Source organism: Dicentrarchus labrax, unplaced genomic scaffold, assembly GCF_905237075.1.
Source record: "Dicentrarchus labrax unplaced genomic scaffold, dlabrax2021, whole genome shotgun sequence".
NCBI lineage: Eukaryota > Metazoa > Chordata > Actinopteri > Moronidae > Dicentrarchus > Dicentrarchus labrax.
In genome coordinates this window covers 22,847,731-22,868,177 of record NW_026136718.1, presented here as the reverse complement: position 1 = coordinate 22,868,177, position 20,447 = coordinate 22,847,731, and the positions used below count along the sequence as shown (strand labels likewise).

The window sequence follows — 20,447 nt, the reverse complement described above, 5'->3', positions numbered from 1 at the left end:
TGACCTCTGGAAGATGGAGGCGATATGGTAAACGGCCGCTAGGGGGCAGCATAAGACAAGACTTCTCCCCACTAATTGGCTTTGTAAGTGTGTGTGTGTGTGTGTGTGTGTGTGTGTGTGTGTGTGTGTGTGTGTGTGTGTGTGTCCTTGCGGGATATATTATGTTTAAAATGTGTCATCTGGGTATTCCTTTGGTAGCAAGACGCATATGGCAACATACCTACCTGTCTATCAGCTCTATCAGTCTGTCTCTCTCTTCTTCTCCCTTGTGTCCTTATTGAAGACACACATGACTCATTTGTGTTTTATTAAATCAAGTCAACTCTTGTCCCTGATCCAAGGAGTGTATATTTGGACATGTTTTCTGTCAAAATGTGAGTGTGGCCATGAGCGGTGGTGCGTCCCTCCCACACAAAGCCACAATAGACTCCGGCAGTGAGCAGCCAGGGCGCTATTATAGCCCTAATCCTGCTCCTATTATACAGGCCAGAGAGAGAGCGAGAGACACAGAGAGGGAGGTAGAGCTGAAGATGAGGTCATCCCAAACAGTGCACACCCAGGGTCACTGCCTCACTATAGAGGGACAGAGATAAAGAGAGGGATGGAGCAGGGCATGGGGGCTGCAGGGCGAGCTGCAGAGAAAAGGCCTGTGGAAGACTGACGTGGGAGATGCTCAGATAGGTGAAAGGAAAAGGGATGGGGTTAGAACCTGAGCACAAGTGCACAAAAACAAACCACAGCATGACAGGGATGGTAAAGTACTTTGTTTATTTCATATGCATATGAAACCACACTACAACAGGAGCAGGAAACCATGATTATGGCCATCGTTTTTGTAGTAATGTTAATTCTAACCACAATTGGATAAAATAATAAACTGTAGGAAAGTAAAAATACACGCTAATGGAATAAAACCAGTAAAATAATTAGAATCAGTACATAAATAAACAATAAATACTGAATAAATAAGTGAATAAATAAAAGAACAATGTATTTAACCTACACCCAAACAAAATAAATAGCTCTAATGCATGAACCCTGGCAATGATTTCATGGGACAGTTAAGAAGGTGTCTCCATGAAGAGATTTTTTGCATTTTTTTTATTATCCCTGCACCGTTAATTTTCTGTTGCATCTGTAGCCCACAGTACCAGAGCCCACAGTGACCAGCTCTGTGGTGCCGCATTTTGCATAAATTGGTGTTCGTTGCTGTTACAGAGGTGTTCATTCTGCCCAGAAATAGCTTCTTCTAGTCTGGAGAACTGGACACAACCACACAAATCATGCCACACTCTTTTTTCGCCTGCTGCGATGGGTTTCTTTCTCTCCTTTACCATATGCAGTCACTTTAGATAAGCACACTGTCGGCTCCACTTCTCTGTATGTAAAAACCCATTTTTGAGAGCAAACAGCAAGTGTCGCTGTTATTTGGCTGAAAGTCGCCATTTATTGACTAGCAAAAGGTAGATTTCTTTGCTAAAACACAAGAGCAATATCCCCACTATTTCATTTAGCACAATCACTGGAAGATCCCCATGAAAGGTATCCTTGTACATTCTTTAATCTATGATTATTCATCTTACAAAGAATAACAAGTCTTGGTGAGCTTAAACACTTTGGTAGGCAACTGTGAAATATTAGCTGGCAAATACAACTGCATGCCGTGGATACTTTATCCAAGCCCATACCACTCCACATCCAGCACCACTGCACTACTCAGACCTCTGCAGCTTTAGCAGCTTATTATAAAAAAAACACAACTACAGTTTGAGCCTCAACCACTCATTTGGAGAGTACATTGCAGCTATTTAATGCATAGATAATACGCTAAGCAGTGTAAGGGACTATTGATGAGTTTTAATGCTAGATAAAGCTTTTTTTTCATCAGTTTTCATAGTCTTGTCTGTCCACTGCTGCACTGATATCACAAGCCAAAGATCTCAAAGAGCTCTCAGCTGTTTTTTGTGCAACTCTCATTCACAGTGAAGTTAAAATGAAGTCCATGCAGCAGCCTAGGGCCGAGTCTAACCCTATGAATTAACAGTCAATTCCCCTTTAATCATTCAAGGGTGGATTTCACAGTTGTATAGCCCTCAGAACTGCCTGCCAATGTCTCTCTTTCACTTTCTCTCGCACACACAAACACATGCACACACACACACACACACACACACACACACACACACACACACACACACACACACACACACACACACACACACACACACATACACATCCTTGTTTTCTTCCCCAAGTCTGATTACTCATCATTGATTGCTCCATGTTGGCTGGTCTTGTTACTCATTCCTCTAGTTCTTTTCTTTCCTTTCTTCTTCCTCTCCCTGTGGGTTCAACTCAGAGGAAGTAGTCAGGGGGCGGGGAAGGTGGGTTGCTGGTGCGGGTCGGTGGGGCGTCGCCACCACCGATGCTGTGATTTGTGCTGATGAGCTTCTCGTAACGAGCCTTGTAGGCGTCTCTCTCTCGCAGCACTCGAGTCAGCTCACACTGTAGCTGTTCCAACTGAGGAGGAAAAGAAAAAAGTTCAAATTTATTTGTGCTTTGCTGAGCCACAATGCTGGTATTAAATATATTATTAAGTTTGGGGTCAGATAAGGTGTGGATGCACACAGACAGGGGTGTAGGACTGGGGGGAAAGGGGCCTGTGCACAAGGTCCAGAATTTAGTGCTTCTACCCTGGACTGAAAGAGGAAATATGAAGATTATCAGTGGAGCCATAAATATAAGCATGTGTGTGTACCTGTTGTGTGAGCACATGTTTCTCTGACTCCAGAGCGTGGCGGTGCTGTAAGCGCTTGTAGCGGCAGGACTGCGCATAGCCACGGTTCTTTAACGTGCGGCGTTTCTGCTTCAAGCGCACCACCTCATCCTTACTCACTCCACGCAGGTGTCGGTTCAGCTCCCGCACCGACAGGCTCACCAGCTGCTCATCAGAGAAGCGTTCGTTCATCCCGCACTGCCGAGCAGATGGAGAAAACACAGAGAGAATATGTTGTTGCTCAGTGTTAATTTGGCAACGAGACACATGCTGGAGTGTGTACCAATCAGATGAGTGTGAAGTATGTTTATCCAAGGACTTGAATATATACAACTGCCATATGAGTGGTGGACATGTGATGTGTTGTACTGGGTGTTTGTCTGTCAGGGGGCACATTTCGGCACCACATGTCCATAATCTGTCATGTAATCTGACTAAGTGTTGGTGACAGTTATCAGGATTACGCACAGCAATAATAGCAGATATTATCATAAGCTCACACTGTGCTCCATATAGAGATCCACCCAGACATCTTGATCAACCAGATTACCAAAGTTTATTCACCAATTAAAATTACATTCAAACAGCATTCAAGACTGAGTTTTACTCAAGTAGCAATTGATTTCTCCTCCAAGCAAATCTGGTCATTTAAAGTGTCACAAATATCATTTATAAGTGGTATATAAACATTTAATACTTGGTGTATAACACACTACAACATAGCTGTAAGCAGATATAAGTGTTTATCAATGTATTTTTCAGCACCTGTAATTGGCACCAAGCTGGTGTATGAACAGATAATGAATGACAACATGCTAAAACACAGTTGTAACAATATAGACTAAAATATATGTATATAGTTGCTGACAAATGCATGTACATTATAATAAATGTACACTGATATGCACTTATGTTATAAAGTGTTATTAAGCATGTGTATGTAGTGCTTATAAATGCTAAATGGGTGGGGGTGTCTCAAACATGTTTTTCCTTGAGAAACTAAGACTTTGCACCCTCAAAGACGAAGCTTGAGCTTCACTTATTGTTGCCATGTAAAGAGCGATCCTTACAGTGATACTTCAGATAGGCACAGACATTAATAACCATGTTCTAATGTCCTAATCCTAATCCTTCACTGCACGATCCCTCTCTCCTTCCGCTCAGCCCTCTAATGCCTCTAGTGTCTCTGTGGGACTGTCACATCAATTCTTCCAAAAATCTCCAATTTTTTGTTGATGAGCACTTCCTGTCGAGCATTATCAACCTGTCCCACCCAATCTGGACTGATATGTGAGAGTGAAGCTCTGTGTACCTGACTCATTTGTGGGTGGTGATGATGATGATGGCTGCCATGCATGGGGTGGTGCGGATGGTGCTGATGATGGTGATGCTGGTGGTGATGAAGGCGGCCCTGGGGGCTGAGGGGTTGCGGGTAGGGAGCCGAGGCAGGGGTGGCATTGGGAAGCGAAGGCTGGGCCGAGGAGAGGAAGACAAGCGGGCGATGGCACATGTCTGTCCCTTTAGCGCAGGAGATGTCTCCTCCACTGTCGCTGCTCGAGTCTCCCAGGTTGCTGCTTGAACTCTGAGAAAGACCTGGGAACTGATGATGAAGAAGATGAAGAGGAGGCTGTAGACTCAAGTCAACTCTTTTATGACAACATTCTGTATAAGAGAGAAGAATCAGAAATGACAGATTGGTACCTGCGAGCTGACAGCTGCAGCAGCTGAGTTCAGTAACGCCTCCACAGCATCCTCACAGCCTAGAAAGCCATTGACCGGCCCCCTCTCTCTGTCCCCTCGCTCTGGCACTCCTCCCAAGGCTCCCAGCAAAGTGGCGGGCCCTGTCACCTCACCTCCAAACTGTTGCTGCAGTGCCGCCAGCCAGATCAGGTCCTCAAGGGAGGCTGGGGTGGGACCCTGAGGCCCACCGTGGGCCGGGCTGCCTTCCACGTTCCCCTGAGAGCCGGAGCTGATGCCGGATGTGAAGCTGTTGGAGATGGAGAGGGGGAAGGAGATGGACGAGGACGATGAAGAGAGGGAGGAAGAGCCCGAAGGTGGCGGGTGGGTGTCGCTGAGAGTTGGCGAGGGTGGCAGCGAGTTGTAAGGGCTGGAGCTCAAACTAGAGTCCTGCGGAGGGTGGCTGGTGTACGGAGAGCTGGAGGGGTCATGAGGAAGGCCAGATTTGGGATACGAACATGGAGGAGGGAGCGGAGGAGTGTCAGGTTTTACCTCAAACTTGAGGAGGTCAAAGTCGTTTAGGTATTCCATGGCCAGAGGGCTGGGGGGGAGAGAAGGCATGGGGAGGGAAGGAGAGGACATGGTGTTTGCTGCTGCTGCTGCTGCTGCTGCTGGTGGAGCTTCAACAGGGTTTTTCCGTGTGTCAGGATTGTTGGAAGGTCCACTCCTCTGCCTCAGTGCAGCTCATAGACAGCAGCAGTGGTGATGTCAGGAAGTAGACTGGTCGGTGAGTTTCCTCTGTGAGAAACTGTTTGTCCCAGTGTCCTTGTCTCTGTATCTCTTGTCCTGAAGAAAGGTTTGAGTTGAATGAGAGGGTTTGGGGTACAGGGACAAGAGAAGGGAACAGTGTTACACGTTTTTCAGGAATAAATCTTTCAATAATTTTTTGGAACCACTTTATAATAAGGTACTCCATTCGGTACTCTAGCAATGACTGTTGATGGACAGTTTAACAAAGAATCAAAATCAAATTAGCAGAACCAAAGATATCCTTTTTTTTATTTCACACATAATTCTGCTTTGTCTTAAACTGTGCTTGCATTACCCACAATGCAACTCAACTGCTAGATTCGTTGCAGCAAATGTAACCTCGAGCAAAGACAAGGAGCAGCCAAAGAGATCTGGTAAACTCACTTCTTTCTAACTCCACACCCCCAGATTTTATTCACATTCAATCTTGTAGTCTTTGGTCCCAACCAACGCTGACTCAAGCGACATCACTCAAGGCACTTTATCTGTTTTCACGTGGCTCCCTCTGGAGCCCAAAAAGCTTTTTAGCAACTAGTTTGGTATTACTACTGACTGCTTGTAAACTGACTTGATGTGTAAAATTTTACCTTCAATCACTCACTGCTTCATAGATCAGTTATCAGCCAATAATAAGAACAACTTGCAGGTTGCCAGGTTGTGAAAGAATCCTCCCAACATATTAACATGAACTTCCTACAATTAATGTATGTATTAAGTTCATTAAACTAATTTAATTGTATGGATTATAAACATCAAAAACAGTTCAACACCAGTTTGTAAATGTCTGCATTGGTTCAGGCTGTAGTGTTTGAAACTCCTCAATTAATTTAAAGATGATTTTACCATAAATACCTTGACAAAAAGGTCATTCTGACTGTGTTCAACAGGAAGTTGGACTGTGTGAGTCTGCGTGTCAGGCCTGTTCATGTGTTATATTAAGTCTCTAATCTGCCGCACAACCCCCCTGCCCAACATCTTATACACACATGTACACGACTATCAACGCATGCACACTCATACACGTGCATGTAAACTGGCATGTGCAAAGGTTTGTGACGTGTACAGATGAACCAGGTCTTCTTGAGTCTAAGCTTTTACAATGTACTTGAAACTTTAAATTTGTGCATGTTCAACTATTTCTGCCATTTAATTTCTATAAACAGTTACAAACAATGATCGTCACATTGGCTCTTTCCAGCCAGTAATGCCAAATCTCATCTATGAAAGGGAGAATTCTGCATGTGAAGCAAATATGTTGGAAACATTTGTTCATCTAAAATGACTCATCTTCTGTCTGCTAAGTATTGTATTCTTTTCTGTATAGAAATGATTGCAGGTTATTGCCCCAGTGTAATGACAGACGCACACAATAGATATAACATGTAATATTTCTAGAAGGATCTGCCTACTGAACACATAACCGACTGAAGCGCAAGAATTCAGAGGGCTTAATCATTTTTGACAGAAAGATCCAGTCTCAGTGACCAAATCCAATTATCAACAGGTTCAGACTTTAATCCAGAGCCCAAGACTTTCTAAAATGAATCGAAACACATTTTTATTTGGCCACAGGGGTGAAAAAAGGTATGTTGACCTTAAATGTTATGCATTAAAATGTGAGAACTCTTTTTCTGTCAAGTCTAGTCAGATTCAAGATCAACAACCTTTGTTTCATATGGAAATTAAACCTTATATGAAAAAAGAGTGTATAATAACTCATAGGATATTCTGTTTTCAGGGTGACAAATAAGTTAAACAATCATCTAACAATTCAGAACATTCACACACGGTTGATCAAACTGAAAAGACTGAGAATCTCCTCAGAATATCAATAAAAAGTTCAGTAGTTTCAACATTATACAGTAAGGATATCAAAGAAAGCTGTAGAAGAACAAAGCTATTCCCTTAGACATCAGTAATTACAGGCCTTCAAATGTAATAGTATTAGTGTTATGTAATGAACATCTAATTAAAAATCCACCTTTGACTAGTACCTCTGCTGCACAGCTCATTAGTTTTGCCCCCTGTGCGTCAAAATGGATTGTAAAAGAAAGCAAACAGTGACAGGGCTCCATGGAGGCCTCAAACTGGCTGTGGACCAGAGTCACGGCAAAAAGCCAGCCAAAAAAAGAGCAACACACACACACACACACACACACACACACACACACACACACACACACACACACACACACAAGAGAAAAAAGTAGAATGAAAGTTGGGAAAGATGAAGGCCTGACGTGAGAGACATGACAGTCAAAGTGAATGAAATGATCTTACCGTCGGTCATAGAGATGAAGGATGGTATCGAGTTCTTTTCAACATCCCCCCACCACACACACACACACAAAAATAATCAACTGACTGGTTGACTGACACGTTTGGAGAGAGACACAGAGGAAACAGAGAGTGTGTGAGTGTGCGCATGTGAGTGTGTATAGCACTCTGTCACTGAGTGCCACTGCCCCCTTTCTTTCTTTCCCCTCTGCTGCAAATCCCTGTTTGCAACAATCCCCTCCTCTCTCTGTCTCTCTGTCTCTCTCTCTGTCTCTCTCTCTCTGTCTCTCTCTCTATGTTTCTCTCTCTCTGTCTCTCTCTCTCTCTGTCTCTCCCCACATATCCCTCTCTCATGGTTCACAGGCATGTTCACACTCTCTGGCAATCTCTCTCTCTGTTTTTATCTCTCGCTATGTCTGTCTCTATTCCTGTTTCTCTATTCTCATTTAATCTACATTTCTGTTTTATCTGTTTCCTTGTGTATCTCTATTTGTATCTCTCTCTCACTCTCTCTCACACACACACACACCTACAATCCCCCTCTCTCTCTCCCTCTGATATTATATATTCATAAAAGGTCAAACTATTTCACACATGTTGGGACGATTTTTACACACGTACGCACGCGCGCACACACACACACACACACACACACACACACACACACACACACACACACAGACACACAGGCACATGCACATCCGGCATTTCATCACATGCTAAATCATATAATCTGTAATACACGTGCAGTTTTCACACACTCCTCTGCACAACAACCCGTCATGGTGTCAGCTCAGATTCAGTTTGTCATCAGAAAGTAAAGTTTAGTCATTCGTCACAGAGTTAAACAAAGTCTTGACAGTTGAGTTGGCACAAGTTGGACTCTGTACTGCCTCACAGTGGACATGCACAGCTACTGAACTGAGCCAGGTAACAAATATGTCCATAAACACACCGGCAGGGACAGAAGAATGTGTGTCACATGATGCACAGTACGTGTGGAGTTTCATAGTAAACTCTTTAGTGTCTTGGATTATTGAACATTTCATTGTAATAAGGTAAAATCACTGGTGTAAAATCACAGTGGTGGAAATTAACTAAGTACATTTACTCAACTGCTGTACTTACATACAACTTTGAGGTCCTTTACTTGAGCATATTCATTCTTTGCTACTTTACTCTTCTACTCCACTATATTTCAGAGAGAATGTACTTTTTACTACACATTTATATAATAGCTCATGTTACTTTATTTTAAAATATGATGCAGTGCTTTACTATTAAAATTGGCAAACTACAACATTAAGTAATAATAACCAGTAATACAGTGTGTTATTAATGGTATGGCACTGTGAAAGTTGAGTTTCTGCATAATGACTATTTTCATTTTCATTTTGCTTTATACTTAATACTTTTGGAAGGACTTTTACCTTGTAATGGAATGTTTTCAAACTAATATATTCCTACTTTTACTACTTATTTACAGAGCATCACAGTTTAGGTGTGAACAGGTGCAGAACCCACAAGAGTCTCTGAAGTGAGATTTAGTGAGTCATTTTAAAAATTGTTATTCGATTTTTATTATTCCTTTAATACAAACAACAATATCATATAATAATAATGAGGCTTAATTATATTGCCAAGAGCTGCAGAAACCCCCTATTAGCTCTGTGCCTGAATACACCTGGTCCCAGGTTTGTTGTTTTGTAATGTGAATAATGTGTGCAGCTTGTGGGAGTGATGCCAACTAAAATAATAAAACTGGATCTTGTCAGAAGGCTCCTTAGATGGCCCAAGATTCAATAATAATACAGGGTCCACCTTAATTTACAATTCACTGACATTTGCTGATAAACCAGCTCATATACAGTGAAGCCTTTACTGTCCTTCAGAATTAACATGCATGCCAATCTTCTGAAAAAGGATGGTATTTCTGTCCTTAATTACCCAAAGTTTTTAATTTGTCTGGGATTTGGCATCTCGATTAAACTAAATGTAATTTTTAAGATGAATGTTGAAAGAACAACTGAAAATACATCAGTTCACAATTGGCAATTGTCTGCAGTGAAACTTTTTCGGTTGCAAAATTGTGGGCCAACAAATTAGTGCTGCTGTCTTCAAGATTTCAATATTTCCACAAAGGGGTTTGTTTTTCTTCTCACAAATTAGCACCCCCTGTGTCTCCACACTGCCCTGCCTCTTGCAGTTTGCCTCAAAATCTGTGAATTAATTCTGTTTTTTTTTTCCTGACCCATTTAAATCTGCTGAGCAGAGAAATGCACAACAAGCGTTTCTCGATGCTCCTTAAAAGCTAAACTTGTTAATCCGGAGTCTCTCTGTGTCTTAATAGTGTCTCGTTAAGGAATCAGTGAGTTAATAGTGCCTTCGTAAATCTGGTTTGGACAGTAAACAAAACATTTAAAGCAATCAGACACGCTGACTCATGGAAATAGCACAAGACTCACAAATAGGATAGATTTTACTGCAGTTCAACAGAAATTCGGATTTTGTGATGAGCAAACATATTGAGCAACAAGCTAAAAATGACAACTATTAAGGAGATAATACCACATTAGAAAAAACCATATAACAGTTTCTACTCTCTTCATTCAGTTTCTCATCCTCTCTTTCTCTATTTTAACCTCACTATCTGTCCATCATTTGTGTTTCCGGGGAAAGCTTAGCAGCTAAACCAACAGGGCCTCCCATGAGGGTGAGGGACAAAGAGAGGGAGAGACACAGAGGAACTTACCTCATACTTCATACCAAACACACCACCACCGCTCCTGCATCTACAGCCCTGCACACATTTGTCCTGCAGCCGCTGAAAGATGTAGCTCACATTCAGGTGGGACTTGATCTACAGCCTGAGACTGTGCACTGTTCTTCTGCAGCCTTATTTGCAGAGGTATATTTAAGCAATTAGCTCTTCAGGATCCCACACTGTGATTATCATAATGGTTAGAGGTAGAAGTAGTGAGTGTTTGGTGCTGTATTCTGATTGCAGGTTGTATGTATACTGTGTGCTGGATTACCATACTTAATTTAATTTTACAACCTTTCAGACAAATTACCTGACTTTCTCTCACTTGAAACAATGACAAACATTTTAGCCATAGGGCAGGACATGTTGCCAGGACATTTTTGTGGAATATGTGCATTTGCTTTCTTGCTTCTTGGTGTCCTGCCAAACAGCAGAAAGTCCAGGAAGTTACAGTGCAAAGAAATTGTGCCCCCCCCCCCCAGTGTTGACTCAGGTCTTGCTTTGACAAAGGGCCTTAAGCCAGTGATCATAACCTGGGTTTTAGAAGAATAGTTTGACGTTTTGGTAACTATACGTAGTCCTGCTCACAGGCAACCAGTAGAGACTCCAGCAAGTTACTGTGACCGTACAAGAAATAGTTCGTCTATAACCACAATATGACGTTTTCTGGGGAATTTGATTCCCTTTAATTGATAATGACAACTGAGGAGTGGCAGGAAATGGGAGAGAGAGAGAGAGAGAGAGAGAGGAGATGACACGCAGGAAAGGGCCACAGGTCGGAGTTGAACTCATGGCCACTGCAGCAAGGACTCAGCCCTGGTACATGGGGCACCAATTCTACAGGTGAGCTACCTGCGTGGCCCCACTTTGGTTTTCATACAGATTAAACAGATAAGATATAATGATTTAGGCATTTTTTGTTACCTTTGTACAGAGCTGAACTAGCTATCCCCTCTGCTTCCTGTCTTTATGCTAAGCTAAACACACCTGCTGGCTGTAACTTAATATTTATCGTACAAACATGAGAGTGGAAACAATCGAATATATATGTATATATATTTATATATACATATATATATGTATATTATAACTATCTGCAAGACTAAGTCTAAATACATTCCCTAAAATGTTGAACATTTACTTTAAAGTGGCAGTTCCTCTGTTTAGAGTTCAGTGTGAACAGTTTTATTGGGAATATTCAAAACCTCAACTAATAAAACATCAACTATCTGCATGTAAAAAAAAAAGTATGTACATGTTTTGTGTAAATATGTTTTGGTGATTTGTGTGAACTGACCCTTTAAGCTTGAGTCTCTCCCCTCTTTGCCCCAAATTTCCTCAAAGGGAAGTTAACCTCTCCGTCACCCCGTAAACCCGGTTTCACGTCCTCCCGCTTTTATCCTCTGAGAGCCTCTCAAGGGGCCAAGTGGGGTCATGAAATGGGAGCCACCGAACTGGGAGACAATTGGAACAAAGTTGTTTTTTTTTTGTGGAAAAGTTGACAAGAAATAGCACCCAAGAAGAAGTATAAGTGAGTGAGAGAGTACTGGCAGACAGGACAGAGGGAATGAGAGAGTGACAGAGTTGAGGACAGGTCGTGGCTGTTTGGACAGATGGTGTGAGGTGGAGGCCTGTAGGGTCCCACTAACTCAGCCTTATCCCACAGATACATGTCCTAATCCAGACTAACCCTGCTACCAGCAGCAGGTTTACACGTCTCACCTCAAGAGAAGCCCCCTCCTTACCTCCCTCCCTCCCTCCCTCCCTCTGGGGGTTCTGTCTCCTTCACTCTCTACATACACACAAATGTACACACACAGGCTGTTAAATGACACAGAGTGAGAAAAGATACACGAAGGCACCTCATAATCAGGCTTAGGCCAAAAAAAAAATGTTTTAATGGTTTGATTTAACCTGTGTAATCCTGGATCAGTGCGATTAGTCACAATGACAAAACATTCATGAAACTGCCAAAAAGGTTTGAGTTAAGCGGGGGAGAAAAAATAAAGAAAAGGTAGTTTAAAGTGTCAGTTCACCCAGATTACAAAAAAAAACCCACTTATTTTGTCCAGGTTTTGAGATATCTGTCTTTGTGATGCCTGCCTCCAATAGAGACACTTTGTTTGGAGTTGCTCACACCATTAAAAACTATCATAAAAGAAACCTTTGAATCTTTGGACAGACCACAAAACACATTATTCACATTTTTCATAGGGGCAGTGTGAGAATAAACAGTCAGTAATTTGGTTGAACTTGGTGCCCCTTTAAACACCATTGTAAGCACAGCTACATAGAGGGGCCAGCATGCACAATATCAGGACCCTAAAACTGAAGCAGCTAAATGGGATTCAGCCATCGTTCATTTTATTACACCTCTGCTTTTGTGACATATTAAAATGTCTTCAGTGAAAAGGTCATCAGCCTCCTGTATGCTGTTTGTACATACTATACCTGTCTGTGATCTGTATATGACAATTAGCATTCATAAATGTTTCTGTTTGTTGTTGTGTTCCTGTTTCCATGGAAACTCATATCAAATTGCTGTTTGAAAAGCAAGGTTTGAGTTGAGCCAGGAGGTTTTTTCATTTTCTTCCATCTCAGTTAAGTACATTGTACTGAGGGTCCAAAATACTCAATTCTCTGTCTTTACACTTTTTGAATTTGTCGTCACAGCAGTATGAAGTTTGTTTTTATTTTGTCTTATTAAAGTCCTATCATATGAGTATATATGCTTTTAGTCTGTTAATAATAGTGATATACTTGCATGTGTTATAAATGTGTGGTCTTCTCATTCTTGATCTGCTACATTACTGACATTATTTTTTTTGTAATATGCTGCCTTTCAAGCCCCTGGAGAGCTTTTAGACAATTCTCCTTCACACCCGTAAATAAACGAAGATAAAGGAAAACATGCCTACCTACCTATACCTCTTTTATAGCTACTGAAAAAAAATGCTGCTGACTGATATTCAACCTATTGTGACTCATTTTAAAGTTAATAATTTTGATAACTTGTTATCAAAGTTAAAGGCATAGTTTGTTTTCTCTTCTCTGTTTTGTCGAGAGTTAAATAAGAAGATTGATACGTGATTCCCAAAATGTTAAACTCTTCCTTTAAAGTCTCTTGACTTGTACCCACTATGACTACCCACTATGACATGACACATTACTGTAATATCAGCAGGATACCTCTTGGCTCTATGATTTCCTTCCGTTCTGATTGAATTCAAATATAATTTAAACAGAAAACAAATGTAGCATGCTGTGAAGTGTTCATTTTGATCAGACGACACATGCTGTTATGTTGTAAAAGATAATATTCTCCATATATTCCCTCTGCCTCGAGGAGCATTGTTTATCATTTATTGACGTCCTTGCTGACTCAATAAGTTCTCTGGCTGCCACTAATCTCAGTGTTTTTGTAACAGGCTTCTAATCCATCACTTCAACTGTTAATCTTTAAATTGGCAATTTGAGTCTGACTTTGAGCTTGTGTAGCTACAAGATTAGCCATTTCATACCTCTTAAGCTATGTACTGTCTTTTATTGATTTTCATTCCAGACCATCTTACTTGTGACAGTGTTGTTTGTGTTTGTGTCTGTGCGTGTGTTTACTCATGCCGTCCACACGTGGGGTCTCATTGTGAGTGGACTTATCAGGCTAGTCATAGGATTAGTGTTGATTCTCCCCCTGAAACTAGTGTCAGATTATCAGATACCCATGCGTTCATAAACCATCTGTAATGTAGACATAAGCTGTTACCTCACCCAGCAGCCCCAACGGTCTATCCCCACCTCAGATCAATGGACACACTTAATCATGATCATATCACTTCCATTTATGCAGTGGTGTTTAATTGGGAATCCATAATGTGATATGTATCATTACTGCAGTTCTTACTGATGTTGATGCACATATTGCTTCACTGCATGGGAATTAATTTGCCATCACGATGATGGAAATTTTACTTACAGCATGTTTCTGGTCATTTGCCTTCATAAATAACTAAATGCTGCTAATAAAGCATCACCACCTGCAGCCATCTTTTTCTATAGTTCACGTACAGCAACAAAAAATATTGATGCTCTTGCTAGAAGGCTCACAGGTGGCTGAAAACAAACAAACATGAAGTATTAGACGACTTTAATCTTAAAAAACACAGATGAACAGAGATGGAAATCAGGGGGTGGCAGCAGACAGAGAGACAGAGACAGAGGTTAGGGAGGATGAGGAAGAGAGGGATGAACGGATTAAGGGGGTCGATACTTTGGTTCCTCTCCCAGACTGAGAGATGACACTAAAGCTGTTAATTCACTCCCTCTCTCCACCCCTCCTTCCCTCCTCACATAGTTGCTCTGATTCTTATCGACTCCATCATCCTCTTTGCAGGATTATGATATTTTACCGTAATTTCTACAGCCACAAACACTTCATGTCTAATTCAAACGTTATATTATGACAGTCAAATTTAATGTTGCCTCACATTTAAAATTGAAACACACAAAAAATGTTCTCTGAAAGTACTTCAGGAGAAAAGAACCAAGAAGAAACACATTTGAATCCATATATTTACTGTTATCATGAACTTTAGAGTTTAGTTAGAGGAGGTGTTAACTTGAGGCTTCAGCTCCTCCGCAGTGGAGCTGTAACATTATTATGCACACAGACGACTAACGGTGCAGCATTTTACATTTATAGATCCCCTCTAGACACGCATAAAGACATATATAGAAATAGCTTGAAACAATAATGTGTGTCTGATATGTTTTTTATGCAAAAAAAACACCAAACAACATCATTTCCACATTAAAATCCTTAAAAAGTCCATTCTCAGTGTTTGTGCGCTGGTGGCTTCAAGTGTCTTTATCACACTTCAGATCAAAATCAGATGTTCAGTGAACACAGAGAAACTTAACACTTTCAGCAGATGCATATGAAAACATCCTTCTAGTATTAAACTCTGCACATCATTCTGCACAGCGATCAAACATCACACTGTGGGAACAAGAAGAAAGATTTTTGAGGTGAGAGCGACTTTAATGAAACTGTAGTATGTAAACGTCTCTTTAAACAATTCGATTTTGGGGTTTTTATATTAGATTGTATGACTATAATTAGTTAATAAGTATAATTAATTACCGTTTCTGCATTTTAATAAAATTTACTTAAGAGGGGGCACCACCTGGGGAAAACCTAAATTATATTATGACCCTCTCATGAATTGTGAAATTTCTGGTTATTTTGCTGCTATAACATGTCTTATTTAAAGGGGAACTTGGCAACTCTAGCCATTTCTTCGTTGGTTTTCACTTTTGTCGTCACGTTCTCTCAACGAGCTCCCCCTACAGCTCTGGGACGTATATTTCAAAACACTGTCGTAAAAAAACTCACTTGCGGCACCCTCCTCCCCCTTTCTACCGCTGCTGATGTGCATTTGTTGCCGGGCAACTTTTTCGTGTGGAGCAATGTCTACCGAGGTGGGTAATACATTATACACAGTATCATAGAACATTGCGTTTATGTGGAATTGCCGTAAAGCAGTTCGTGTTTCTCGCTCGTTCTCGCTTCTCACGATACTTCCTATTTCCAACTTAACGGGACGGTAGTCCCAAAGTTGCAAGGTTGGTTTTCTGCCTGGGGAGGCTAGGGGGAGTGGGGAAAGTCACCATTAATACCAGAACAGGCCATTTAACCATCCAAGTGATTTCTAAACGGGTTTATTAAGTTGAAATAGTTGCCAAATTCCCCTTTAACACTGAAATCAGGAAAATGTCCAAAGGGCACAGAAATATGTTATTTTTATTATATTTTACTATATGAATACTATGCAACACAAATCCTACCAATATTAATTAAATGTAACTCTTTTGAGTGATGTATTTCACAATATTTGGCCTAACAATGAAATAATGTGTGAAATGTGCCCGTTTTCTTCTGAGTAAACATATTAATATATGTTGATTTGTTTTGCAGCAGAAACTATTGATGACAAAAGAATGGGTGCCCTGAAGCCAGACAGGAACATTCAAGGGATACTTTCTCAGAATGACATTGTAGTGACAATCGAACAACAAACAAGGCATCTCCCACATGTAGTGGTGCAAAAAATGAGGTCTGCCATGGAATATGTGTTCAACACTTTATTTGAATGCAGATTAAATAACGCCTCATAACTGCACTGAATGATACATATAGAAACAAGCTTGTAAATGTGAAAGTAAACAAAAAAACACTACAGGACAAAGCACATACGCACACATATTGTTGAAAACCTGTGCACCTTCCCTTTCTTAATTCTCTCCAGCTGTTTACCTGTGACTCCTCTATGTAAGTTGCATGTGCCCTCGGGTTCACAAGAGACGTAGCAACAGCAAAACTTACCTCACACTTCAAGATTGGCTACAACTGACATTTTGCTTAAACTCAAACCAGCCAACAGCCTCAGATGACCACTGGTTAGATATTGATCACAATAAAGCAAGAAAAAAGTTCTGCCTCATTAGGCTTAAAATGGTTTCTACTGATATGCAAAAACATATTTAATGAGATATTACCTAATTTGCATAATCCAATGACACAAAAATGTGAACCTTGTAATACAAAAAAAGTCTTGTATTTGGGTTTTTATTAATAAGGAAAAGTTTCATCCTGATATAATAAAAGGATCTCTCCCTCCTGTATTCGTGGTGCATGGCCTTAAATTTGAACATTTAATGAGTTGTTCTTGTTTTCTGTTGATTTCCTCCCACAGCTGTAATGCCAAGACAATTCATAAGTCATGTCCACTGTATTTATATCTCAGCCACTGTACAGACTCCACTGACATTTCAAAATGCTCATTATTATATTCATTAACTTTACATTGGCTCATTTTGATACATATATAGTTTATTATGATTATATATTGCATGGAGGCTTATTCAGTCCCTATGTGTTTATAACTCAACACCTTTATGACTTAAATTCAGCACACTGATTGACTGAGAATAAGATCATCATAATGGGATGTACATTGCCCAAGTGTTTTAAAGCTCCCATTGATGATCCGCTGACTTTACATCTAGCGCCATCATCAGGTCAAAATTTCAATTTGTCCAGTAAATTGATTTGTGAACAAATACGTGCAAAACTAATGACATTCACATCAGCCTCAAATGTACTTTGTGTTTCGTACTATTTAGTGTTGTGATGTGAGCATGTTAGCATTACAGAGCTGCTAGCGTTACTTTAGACTATTGTTTAAAATCCTCATGGAAGCTCTTTTGGATTACTTATTTTACAGTTCACACATAAAATCCAATGTTGTAATTAATTAATTAATTTATTTATTTATTTATTTATTGTCTCTTTTGTTAATGCTGTCGTTGGTCTTCCTTTGCACATTTTCTGACTTGTGATGGTGCACGTTTTTTTAGAGGAAAAAGCAAAAATCTTGGTAACTGGTAAACTGGTAAAATTTGTCTATAATCAAATACTTGATTAATCAAACTTTTTTTGATGATCAGCTGTAGCTAGTGGTTGTGCTGGTTGCGTGTACATATTGATTAACTGCCACTCATCTGTGACTGATGCAGTTTGAGCCGCTCTGTCTAACAAACAGGCTGCCGGGCCATAAGGTGACTTCAGAGGCAGCAGTCCCTGTCACCGATTAGGGAGACGGTTCCCATGACGACCTAGCTGAACAGCTCACTTATGACCTTTTGTAGACATGGTTGTAATTACATTAAATTACACTGCATCTTATCATTGTCTGCTTTCATGAGTCATTTCCCATGTAACTGCTGTGGCACGGATATCATCCAGCAGGCCTGCTGCGAGGAGCCACAAGCAAATAGACTCTCACAGTTAGTGCGTGCTCCAACAGCATGGAGGAAGACGTTGAACAGCCTCATTCAGGATTTAATGGTTATGACAAGCAGTTTTATTAGATTTACTATATGTAGAAGTAAACAGTTTTCAAGTTTTACGCAGTGTTTTTCCAACATTAACTGAAGTCATTAAGGCCTTTTCTCATACGCAGCGGATCCTCCTTCAACCCGGAAGGAAGAGAAGAGGATTTGAATTTTAGGGGGGATATTGTGTGAGCACAATTGTGCACATTGCTTTGGACTGCCTGCATCCTTTTATTTTCACGCATCTTTCTCCTCTACCCACACATGTTCTCTCTCTGGCTCCTCTCTTCCCTCGGCCTTTATGTGATCATGTTGCTTGGTAACTGCAGAAGAATGATGAGAAGTGTAGGATGTGTTCGGGTGCCTCCTGTGTGATGTGATGTGTCTTCACATCAGTTGTATAGAATACGGCGCAGTATGTACCTCAGCCGAATGACGCTGACTGTAACGTATTTCAGCTCAGATTTCAGGTGTGAGGATGCAGAAGGAATTCTCCTGTGGGGAATAATCTCATCTTTTGTGCCACTTTGTGGTTTGTGTCATTAGGGACAGAAAATGTGTGGTTTTGTTAAAAATATTGAAAGAAAATAAAAAAAATTTGGTAGTAATGATTTTTCCTTTTTTAAGAACATTTGTTGAGGTGCTGTTAAGTGAGGCACTTAATCCTGAGTTGAGCAGCAAACAGACACTGGTTGCATTGGGGCACACCATCATCTGAATGTAACAGTATAATGTGAATTAAAAATAAATAAACAGTAAAAAATCTGAGCAGAAATGTAACTAAATTATCTTAGCAAAATCTGTGTATTTAAAGTCTTTGAGCTCCCACTTGTTTTTCATCAATAATAGTGGGCACATTAATTTGGGGATATTATTACAGGCGAGGAGTTACCAGTGTGGATTCCACATTACAGTCGAGGTGGAGTGGGAGTAAAAGTTCAAACTAACACTGGGGTTATATTTCACTGTGCTGTTATAAAGTCAGTGTTGCATAGACTGCCAATACACTGCCTGTAATCTCACCATAAATCAAAATTTGAGATGTTAAACCGCTTCAAGAGACACGCTCATTGCTCACACAGAGTGGATGTGGGACGGGATATTAAATCATCTTTTATGTGGAAAACTGCAGTGATTAATTAACAAGGATATGGCACGATGATTAAATAGATCAGTTAAAGTTCACACATGCAGTATCGCCCTCATCCAAGCAGCCATAACACCTGGAGAAAAGAGGAAACGGTTTTGAGGTCTGTGGCGGAGGCAAAATATACATGTGTAACATTTATTGAGTGCAGCAATTAGTCTCAGTCATCTCAAAAACCTCTTTAGCATTTCCCCAGAGGCTGTTTACTCGTTAAAAATCACTGACTTGGTGGAAAAACAGCCGATTTATCTCCATTTCAACAAACTGCAAAGATTTTCTCACTCGCTGGCAGTATTCTAAGTCGCATCTGACTCATTACAACATCTTTAGAAAAAAGGTCACGGCACGGTTGCTAATGACAACCTACCAGACTGCTGCTCTACTCAAATCATTTTGTGTGTGTGTGTGTGTGTGTGTGTGTGTGTGTGTGTGTGTACTTCCCAGTGGCTGCCTCATTTGTAGGGATCAGTCGCCCCCTGCTGTTTTCTCACATTCTTTGACTTCTGTGAATATGTGAGGTTGCTATGCCAACCAGAGAGGGGCATTTTTGAAGTCAGGAAGTAAATTTAGCATCCACCTGTGATCATAGAAATCCAACCAGTTGGATGCTTGTTAATGTAAAACCATGTGGGTTCGTCTTGACAGCTCGAGTTATTGGCTGCTATTTTACTTTGTGGAGAGTGAACTAATTAGACAGTGTCATTAATTAGCAATAATTATAGACGTGGAATGTGCATTTTAACATGTACAAGTTTATAGTGTAATTGACCTGTTTGGCCACTTGGGGGCAGCAAAAACAAGCCCAAAACATGACATTGACATATTCACTCCTTTAAAGATGATATGGTGAACTTTTGAGCAAACTAGCTGCCTACATTAGCATGTTAGCATTAATCAGTGTTGTGTTTCTGTCCACCTGATGATTATAAGTCTATTATTCACCAGGAAAAACCTGGCTGTTAAGTTGCTAAATGCTCCATACAAAATCAGTGACTAGCTAGTTGCTAACTTAGTCTGCTGTCTGATGCTGGAAAGTTAGCCTACAGTGTTTTTTGTATAGCTTTTCCACTTTAAACAGCTTATTATAAAATAAATAACCACAC

The 20,447-nt window shown here is 40.6% G+C and overlaps 1 protein-coding gene across 1 annotated transcript; it reads right to left on the bottom strand.

Moving 5' to 3' along the window:
- Positions 1 to 116: 116 nt before the first annotated feature.
- Positions 117 to 7,778, bottom strand: nrl (neural retina leucine zipper). The gene is made up of 5 exons (XM_051377479.1): positions 7,544 to 7,778; positions 4,478 to 5,299; positions 4,089 to 4,376; positions 2,759 to 2,974; positions 117 to 2,520 (listed from the first exon to the last, which is right to left on the bottom strand). Exons 2-5 carry the CDS (start codon positions 5,093 to 5,095, stop codon positions 2,356 to 2,358), a joined length of 1,287 nt encoding a protein of 428 aa, XP_051233439.1. The 5' UTR covers positions 5,096 to 5,299; positions 7,544 to 7,778; the 3' UTR covers positions 117 to 2,355.
- Positions 7,779 to 20,447: the final 12,669 nt, after the last annotated feature.

Coding starts and splice junctions, on each gene's coding strand:
- nrl (XM_051377479.1), bottom strand. CDS start 5,095: ATGTCCTCTCCTTCCCTCCCCATGCCTTCTCTCCCCCCCAGCCCTCTG. Junction 4,377..4,477: donor CTGCAGCTGTCAGCTCGCAG/GTACCAATCTGT, acceptor CTTCATCATCAG/TTCCCAGGTCTTTCTCAGAG. Junction 2,975..4,088: donor ACCACCCACAAATGAGTCAG/GTACACAGAGCT, acceptor TCTGCTCGGCAG/TGCGGGATGAACGAACGCTT.